Below are 9,898 nucleotides of genomic sequence, written 5' to 3' on the forward strand. Positions count from 1 at the left end.
GGAGTCAAAATACTGTCGAAGATTGGTGGCCCAGCACCTAGTCACTTTCACTAATTCTAGGATGCAGCTACAATACCGTACATGTCCAAAGATGGGAGGGATTTGCCACTCTGAATTTATTTTTACTCTGACATCCTGGCCAAGTTTCAAGCACCCCTTGATAAAGTTCTGAATGACAGAGCAGCAAAGCTAAAGGAGAACAGTTAATCTCCTTACCTACATTGGCAGGTATGCTTATAAATCAGGACAACACAAACAAGAACTAATTCAGTACAGGTAATCTTCAACTTTGAACAAGCAGTTCATTTAGTGACCATTAAAATTTACAATGGCATTGAAAAAAGTGACGCAAGACCATTTTTCACATTTATGACTGTGGTAGCATCCCCATGGTCACGTGATTTACATTCGGATGCTTGACAACTGACTCACATTTATGATGGTTGCAGTGCCCCAGAATTCATGTGATCCCCTTTTGCAACCTTCTGACAAGCAAAGTCAATGGGAAAACCAGATTCACTTAACGACCAGGTTAATGAATTAAGAACGGCAGTGATTCACTTAACAAATGTTGCGAGAAAAGTTGTAAAATGGGGAAAAACTCACTTAGCAAATTTCTCACTTAGCAACATAAATGTTGGGCTCAATTGTTGTCGTAAGTTGAGGACTACCCGTATAGCCAGGATAGGACTGGGAACAACCTTAGTATATGTTTTGATAGCATTATTTTGTTCAAGAAAGCGTGGACAGTGCTTGGATAAAATAATGGAGAAAAGCCCTCAGAAGAGAAAGCTCATTTTCCTGCTCAGCTCTTTAGCAGGAATAGCACTAGCAATAGCATTTAGACTTATCTACCGCTTCACAGTGCTTTACAGCCATCTCTAAGTGGTTTACAGAGTCAGTGTATTGCCCCCAACAATCTGGATCCTCATTTTACCCACCTCGGGAGGATGGACGGCTGAGTCAACCTTCAGCCTGGTGAGATTTGATGTGTCAAATTGCAGGCAGCCGCAGTCAGCAGAAGTAGCCTGCAGTACTGCCCTCTAACCACTGCGCCACCGTGGCTCATAGGTGTTTATCTTCTATCATATCCGGATGTTGGGCAGGTGCTAAAGGTGTATTTATGCAGCTGATAACAGCCACCTGGAACAATGGTGTAAATCAGCTGCTAAGAGACATACTGCCCACCAATGAAGTCAGCTCAAACATTTCCTAGCATCACCCAGGAAAAATTCAGAAAGAATCATTCTGCCAAAAATCCCAGAAAGGCCCCGATTGTCTGTGTAAAGTGGAGAAGGCTACGCTCAAGGGACTCATTGATTCATTGCTCAAAGCAAGTTCTAGATTTTCTTCATCAATGAACAGGTATTTCCTGGGAGCCATTGCAGCGTGAAGTCTCTATCTAGTCTGTGCTTGGAAATTGAATGTTTGAGGACACTCCTATCCTCACCCCCTTTTTGTGCATTGAACTAAAAGAATGGTGGGGCCCAGTGGTGGGTTCCTACAGTTCAGACCGGTTCAGCCGAACCAGTAGTAGTTTGACGGCCTGGGTTGCTGGAACTGGCAGCAATTTGTGGTCAAATGTGCATACACGCAAGAGCGAAGCGAGAGAGTATACACGCAAAATTGCATATACACTGAACTGGCAGTAATGCTGGCAGCAACCCAGCCCTGGTGTGGCTGCCATTCTCCCACCCAAGGAAACACAGTCATGTTTCCTAGCTCTTTGGTTATCCCTGTGTTGCTGCTTCTCTGTGAAATGATCAAATGACATGAAATCATCTGCTGCAGTGTTTTTATGTTATTTGCAGAAACCTGTTCCTGTACTCGAAATCCAGGGGATGATTTTTCCCCTTTCCATTTCTCCACAAAAGACAAGAAACAAAGGGGGAAAAAAAGAATGGAGTTTTTCCAGTTTCTTGGGGGAGCCACGGGCCTGTCGCTACCAGCCTTGATTATTACCATAGATGGATCTGAAGCTTGCATGGTGAGAAAGAAAATCGCCCAGGTAGAATTGCTGGTTGTTTCCCAGATAGCACATACTCAACCTTGCATAAGGCATGCCATTTACTTGCTCCCATGACCCTTGCCCCAACCCTCAACTCTCACCCTGCCAACCTTCAGGTCACTCCCCCAACCTTTCTTCCCCCTTTTTGACGCTGCACCTGCCCCCATGTTTCGGACGCAGATGCTCCTTTGCTGCTGTTGGGATTGTCAGCCCAAGTAAACTCATTTGAACAGAGGCTACAAGAGGGCACACTGTCTGAGGCAAAAGAAAAGAGGAGGTATCCAGCCTAGCAGGACAATCTTCCTGCTTCCTTTGCAAATGCAAACACAAAAACCCCGGGATATTTAAAAAGATAAGTTATAAGGCAACCTTCTTTCAGTAACAACTTTGGCTTCACTCTCAATCACATGAATCAGGAGTTGACTCGAGGCCGTCTGCTTCTTCAGAAGCAAAATAAAATAAATAAATGTGCAAGGAGGAGAAGTGATTATGGAATAGACAATTTGGAGTTTCAAGACACCTTCCCCAGTAAATAGTGTTATGGATCCAAATAAGTGTCAAACTTGCTGTGTTACATTGCTGTCACATGGTATGCCATGACTTTTTTCCCTTCGCGGAGCTGGGGTGGGCGTGGCCTGCACATGACGCATCCAGCCCCCGGGCCACCAGTTTGACAACCCTGAAATAAGCAGCCCTCTATTTTTCTGCAGTGTTTTATAAACTGCGCCAAGTTGTGTTACTCCACTCAGTCTAAGTGGGCATCAGGCCCCACAGGCAACAAATGCCTATAGCTAAAGATATAAATAGGTGGCAGGGATCACTAATCACTAGGCTACTCACCTAGACAGGCCATGCAGTAATTGTGGTTGGCAAATAGCATTTATGGTTTCCCTGTGACTTTTTCAACAAATCATGGTTATTACAAATGTGTTTGGTTTGATCCAAATGTGAACTATTTGAACCAAGACACTGCCCACTTGAGCCCAGAATGGTAGTTACTTATGGATAGGAAGTAGCAATGAAAGCAGAGCAGGGACTTTTCATTTCAGAGATTTGAAAAAATAGAACAGGCTCTTTTGCTTTGAATAGAAGGCTCAAAGAGGACATTTCATCCACTGTAATGTAATTGACATATCTTGGAATTCCCTCCTTTTTGCAATATGGACTTTCTTCTGCAGCCAGCCATCCTTCCAAGTTACATCCACTAACAGTGTACAAGAGAAAGGATCTCTTCTGCTGCAAACATATATCTCTCCCACTTATTGCTGAGCAAGTTGAAAATGCAGGGTATGATAATAACTCACTGTTGCTTTTGCTTTTTAGAAGTAAACATAGGCTTGGATACTAACTTCCTCCTTGAAAGTTAAGTTAGAGAACAGCTGATGTGGTGTCACAAGGCCAAAGCAAGCAGGAGAAAAAAAAGAGAAAATCTGGGACAGCAATTACAGGTCATCCCCAACTTGTGACTATCTGTTTAGTGACTGTTCAAAATTATAATGATATTGCAAAAAGGACTGATGACTGTGTTTTCACACATATGACTGCTGCAGCATTCCCCCTTCCCATGGTCATATGATCAAAATTTGGATGCTTGGCAATTGGCATGTATTTATGACACTTGCATTGCCCTGGGGTCATGTGATCACCTGCAACTTTCTCACAAGCAAAGTCAGCGGGGCAGGCAGATTCACTTAGCAAACCCGTTCCCAGCTTAATAAGTGCAGCAATTCACTTAACAACGGTGTCAAAAAAGGTCGTAAAATGGGGCAAAGCTAGCTTAGCAACTATTTTGCTTAGCAATGGGAATTTTGGGCTCCATCGTGGTCTGTATAACCTGGAGGGTACTGTTTTATTTCTTCTACTGAGCTGCAGTTGCAGCATGTGGCCACCAGGGGTTGCTTCTGCAACATCTGCAAGTGTGGAGGAAGCCTTTCTCTCTCTCTCAGGTGGGTTTAAAGGGTGTGGATGATTTTGAACAAGAGCTAAGGGTTTAAAGAACCTGGTGGGGAATCATTTCAAATTCAGATAAAGAATCAAAACTCCCCACCCAAAACCTCCCAGGGTACAAGAACTAGAAGAAAAGATTTTTAAACACATCACCTGCCTTTTTATCTATTTTTTTTACATGCAGGAAAAATATAAAAAACCCCATGGAGGTTCTATCCAAGGACTAAAAATCCATGTGTGATGGTGTTTGCAGTTAAAGGAGCATAAAGAAACCAATAGAACTGATACCATATACTGTATATGAAATAGTTTAAAAAAAACCATTGCTGTCTTTTTACAGGCAGGGAGAACTTAAACCAGCAACTATACCAGAGAAATTAAGATGCAGGGGTTGGAAAGTACCTTAGAGATTATCTAGTCCTAACTCTACCTTAAATACTCAAAGAGCCATTTGGACCCGTTTCCCACAGGAAAAAAACAAACACCGGGAGCCACAAAACCCTTCCTGTGCCTGACTATTTCCTGAGTGGTCACAAAACTAACATGTGTATTTGAATTAAAGGTTCTGTTTTCTTCTGACACTTTTCTTTTCTTGGATTTATCCATGGATTTATCCTACTGGGGGTCAAAAAACTCAATAAATCATGTGCTGGCAGGTGTTGCACATTGGTAGTTATGACACATATTTTGAGCGACAAGGAGCCACAGCAGAAGGATGAAAGAGCCACATGCAGCTCCAGAGCCACAAGTTGCTGACCCCTGCCCTAGTTCAATGCAGAATCCATAGAGCAACTTTTATACATTATCACCTAGGCTTGGCCTGAAGACTTCCAGCAAAAGCAAACTCATCACTTCATGTGGCAATCTGTTTCACCGGCTCATAGCATGAACTCCTAGTTCTAATCCTGTCCCCTAGGGCAATAGGGTGTAAGTCCACTTCTCTGTGAGGGACCCTTTAGATACTTGGACATGGGAGTTTACTGCTCTTAGTTTTCCTGGAGCGGATATTGTTCTGTGTTGCTTCACCCCATGGATCTAATGTCAGTGTGGTTTCTAATGATCTCACATATTTCATATTCTGTCCAAATGGAAATCATGCACTAAAACAAAGCAATAAACAGGTGCTCCTTGTTATTTCAAAAAGTGCTTGACTCCCATTTAGACAGAGCCTTGACTTTTACCCTTTTCATTGTTATCCCAGCACAGGGCCAATACTGATGAATAAACCATAGCCAGGACTCACTCCTTGAAGTTTTCTCCAACCTTGGCACAAGCTTTTGAGTTCAAGTCAAACTTTATTTCTTCCCCTTCGCCAGTTGCTTAGAAACATGCCTACAAAAAATATACTTCACAGTTCTCACATTTTGCTGTTCTGATGCTAGGAGGTTCCCACCCAACTTTTGCCCTCGAAAAATATTCTGCTTTAAAACAAAAGCCAGAGAGAGGGAGAGAGGGAGAGAGAGAGGGAGAGAGAGAGAGGGAGAGAGGGAGGGAGAGGGAGAGGGAGAGGGAGAGGGAGGGAGAGAGAAAAAGAGAGAGAGAGAGAGAGGGAGAGAGAGGGAGAGAGAGAGAGAATAAATATCTGACTATAGCTGAACCATCCATTCCCATCAAACTTCTGTATTTGCATAAAGAAGTCTTTGGTGGTTCACCTTTAACATTATTGGATTAAAGTTCCAACAATGTTGGAGAAAGAAAACAAGGTGTTTTGAAATTAATGTACAAGATTTGGGATAGAGAACAAGGTGATTCGTAAGCTGACAGAACAGCAAAGTATTTTTAAGGGAAGAATTATTTAGAAATTAGCAGCTCCATTAAAATATTTCAAAACCCTTGAAATGCATCAGGTATCTCATGAAGATGCCTAGTATTGATAGATATCTAAATATCCAACCTGAGAGGCAAAGATATGAATTGGTCCATCCCAACTGTTTCCCTTCGTTTTAATAATGCAATCTACCAAGGACAATCTGGTTGGTGAGGATCAGACTCTTGATCGCTTCTGATTGTTTCCCAATTGTTTCTGATGCCTCCTGAGATCCAGAAGGCATCACAAACAACTGCACACCACAGATCACCACCACAGCTTAGCGATCTGCAAACCTCCTGCAATTCCATCCAAGGTTCACTGTAACTCAGCAGAGGTTAATGATGGGGCAGTCATTTGTGCCACATGTGTTCCTTTTGTCAGTAATTTCTTAAACCATAACACAACCATAGACAAATTCAGACATTTCATTTATATGGAAAAAGACAGAAAGAAAAACAAGTGATTCAGATGCATTGACCATACATATATGGGCTATATATACCATGGTTTTGTCAATTACTAAAAAAGCTACAATGGACTGGATCATTAGAAGAAAATAAGCCCTAACCCTGGCTCACAACTCCCCTGGTTGGCTGCGAACAATATATTAAGCCCCACCACCCCTGAATTAAATGGTGTAGTATAAAATATAAACCTCTGGACTCCTCCATTGTCAAGGTTGACAATGATTTTGCCCCCTCCCCTCCTCAGGAGACAGTATAAAAATCTCTTTCAATCAGCCACAGGCAAGTGAGGGAGGTGCCATGTTTTCCTTAATCACTCTTTGGTCTTCACAAGACATGCATCAGCTTGAGGCCACTCGGCTGACACCCACGGTTTTGGAGCACCTGCTGCTCAGCTGGGACCAGAAAATGTGTGTGTGTGGGGGGGGGGAGTTGTCTATGTGTGTGTGTTTGTGGGGGAAACAGAGGGGAAGGGGCAGAGAGACAAAAATGCAAGGGTTATTCAGATTAAATCCAAATTTAAAATGCTGCAGGTTTCAGCAGTCTGTAAGGGGCACTGTTGTAATTCTAAAGAGAGGAGACTGAATTGCTCAACATTGCTGCTGCTCTCCCTGTAGGTAATGATTCCGCTTGTGTTCCTGGCCAGCATTCTTGCTCGTGTGCGCACACACACACGCACACAGAATCTAAAGAAGCGCATACTAGTGCAAGGAGGGTATCTTACTCAGCTTTAGCGGAAGCCATTCTTTGCATAATTTTCCGAGTTCCAAGACCAGAAAAATCAAAATTAAATCTCCTCTCCTCTTCCCACCACCCCTCCATAAGACTACAGTAGTTTGACCAAAATCTTTGGCTTTAATGTCTCTCTCCCCCGCCCCCACAAAAGCAGCAATTGAAGTTTGGCAAATGTGTTGATTTTTTTTAAAAAGAAACTTTTGCTCTGCCAAATGAAATGACAACCAAACTGAGCCAATGCTTTCAAAGAAGAGATGCGGAGTGGGTGGGTGTGAGGACTGGGGAATACAATGAATGGAACAAGATTTATTGAGGGTTAGCAAGAGGCTTATAGCTGATGTTCTTCACTGGTTAGATGCAACAAGCATTCCCTGGATGCTAGATTTTGCAGAAGGGGACATCTGATAAAAGAGTGGCTTTTGTTTTGGGGTGAGGGGGGGGGAGAAGAAAACAAAGAAGCTCTCTGGAATTTTGGTTTCGAGAGAGGAAGAAGAGGAAGGGGGCTGCTAATAAGCCAGAAAAAAAGTAGAGTCAGGATTGGATTTGAGGGTTTCTTCCTAGGCAAGAATGCTGACCAAGGTTTCCTTTCAAAACTCTCTCTCCCCCTCCCTCCCAACTCTTTTTCATTATTCTGTTGCACCTGTTTCATTTTGATGCCACCCTGCCTTCCCCTGCAACAACCTACAGATGGAGTCAGAGGGAAACTCAGTCTGAGGATGGGAAGGGGCTACAGAGACAGGTATGAAAAGTCAAGTCAAGTGGGACTCAACTGGATATTGGTGCTGCTACATTGATCCCAAGGGTGCTATATATTGTTTCACAAAGGCCTGAGGACTGCTGCTAAGCCTTCCCACTATTGGGGAAGGGTCATGGAGGTAATGGAGATCCAGGGGTAAGTACCAAAGGCAGTTATTTGTAGAATTGGGGACAATCCTAAGCTCCCACCCTCCTTTTTCAGACGGGAATATGCATTTACTTCAAAATGGGGGAAGCTGGCACCCCTTTCTTAGGGGCATCTTGCTCTTTTTCCTGGGTGCCCCATATGATCTGCCCTAAAGGTCCTTCAACCCCAACAGATGGCGAAGGTGCTTGGCTTGGGGCTGTGGAGAGGAACAGAGCAAAGATGGAAGGAGGTGGAGGTACAACGTTTGAAGGTGCAGGGAGAGAAAATTCACCAAAGAGAGAGAGAAACCAGGGTCTAGCCAAGGTAACAGAAGTTATGCAAGATTAGACTAAAGACTCAGCTGGGGAAGGAGGAAGATAGCTAGGTAGAAAGAGAAGCTGTGCTGCAGAAGACAAGTGGGAAGGGAGGAGAATGCCAGGGAGGCACCAGACCTGAGCATTAATCGGATTAAGAAAAATGACCTGGCGATGCCTAAACCTCCTTGAAGGAAGTAAAGAAAGATGTTCAGAGGATGCTCAGTGCACGGCAAGCAACAAATAGATAGGGAAGCCTCTTTCTCTCCCCACCCCCCAACTCCCCACCAGCAGAAGAAAGTAAAGCAAGGAAGCTGAGCCAAGGGCCCAGGGCAGGACTCACCATTCTTAGCTTGCTCTCGGTAGCTCTTTTCATTCAGGCAGATCCCTCTGCCATGGAGCAGGGCATGCAAGGGCTTCTCCTCGCCTTGACGCGGCAGGCAGCGCAAGCCCTGGGCGCATCGCTCTGTGTACACCCCACAGGACTGCCCTTCAGCCAGGGCGCACGTCATGCAGCATCCACAACCGGGCTCCTTCACCAGTTCGCAGCCCACAGGGCTGGGAGGGCACATGGAGAGGGCTTTCTCGTCACAAGATTCACAGTGCACAAAGGAACCCAAGCTCTGTGAAAGCCCCAGGCACAGAGACACGAGCAGCGCCTGCATCAGGAACATCTTCAAGGCTCTTGTCAAGGCGCACTGGTGCAGGAGTTGTGAAAGGAAAAAACAACAACAAAGTTCTTTTTTTTTTTGGAGACCAAAAAAAAAAGGGGGGGGGAAAGTCTCTTCTCCTTTAAGATTCCAAAAGAGGCTTAATCAGAATGTTGGAAAAAAGAGAACACCTAGATTGTTATAAAAGAAAGGCTATCACAGGTTTATCTGCAGCTGACAGTTGCAAGAACTACAGATGCAACAGATTGGTAATTTCAAAAAAGGGAAACAAAAAAGTCACCGGAAAAAAGGGTTCAAAAAAAAATTAAAGAGCAAGAGTAGCTTTGGCGAGGCTGCACAAAGAAGTATAACATAATCCACACGCCCCACTAAGAAGCAAAGTCTGCAAGAGGCTGGGGAGGAAGCGAAGAATTGAACAAGCTTCTTTTCGACTGTCCTGATATGATCTGCAGCAAATTTAAAAAATGTCTGGAGTAGCACTAAAGCAGGTAAAAGATGAGCTTTGTCAAGAAGAGATTTTAGCTTGGGACTAGCTGTAATTTTTTTTTGGGGTTAAAAAAACCCCCTCCTTTTCCTAGATTGGGTTAAAAACAACAAAGAGGTTTTCTGTTGAAGGTTTTTTTTTACAAAGTCTCTTTGACAAAGAGAGCAAAGGAGGAAAAGAGGAAAAAGAAAAGAATTCCACTTTGTAGATCTCCCAACACTTTCCCCCTGGAGAAGTTTCTAAAGAGACTGAATAGTGCCGAGCAGGCATGTCTTTTAAATAGACTGCCCCTGGCTGCCTGCCAGACCCTTGCTGCAATCTGAGATCCCAATGACACCTCAGCCTGAATTGGTGCCAGGAACCAGGGCAAGCTCAGTGCACACTCCAAGTGTGTGTGTGTTTGTGTGTGTGTGTAGGGAGGGGAGGGAGAAGGGTGGGGTGACTGTGCAGCTTTTGACTTCTAGGCTTTCCAACGGACACCACCCAAAGGCATCCAAATGCCACCTTTATGCTGTACAAGAAGAAATCAAGTGTCTCCCCTCTTTTTTTTTAAACTACAGGGGTTTTTTCTTTTCTTTTTCA

General features: G+C 44.0%; 1 protein-coding gene across 1 annotated transcript in view; it reads right to left on the reverse strand.

Moving 5' to 3' along the window:
* IGFBP5 (insulin like growth factor binding protein 5) overlaps window positions 1-9,560 on the reverse strand; it is a 37,442-nt gene extending 27,882 nt beyond the window's left edge. The window contains exon 1 of the mRNA XM_014076606.2: window positions 8,505-9,560. Within this exon, the coding sequence (XP_013932081.1) occupies window positions 8,505-8,835 (331 nt within the window). The 5' untranslated portion in view covers window positions 8,836-9,560. The remainder of the gene's footprint in view (window positions 1-8,504) is intronic.
* Between the last annotated feature and the right edge of the window lie 338 nt (window positions 9,561-9,898).

Source organism: Thamnophis sirtalis, unplaced genomic scaffold (assembly GCF_051295495.1).
Source record: "Thamnophis sirtalis isolate CommonGarterSnake01/CBP01778 unplaced genomic scaffold, rThaSir2_p1.2 scaffold_1, whole genome shotgun sequence".
NCBI lineage: Eukaryota > Metazoa > Chordata > Lepidosauria > Squamata > Natricidae > Thamnophis > Thamnophis sirtalis.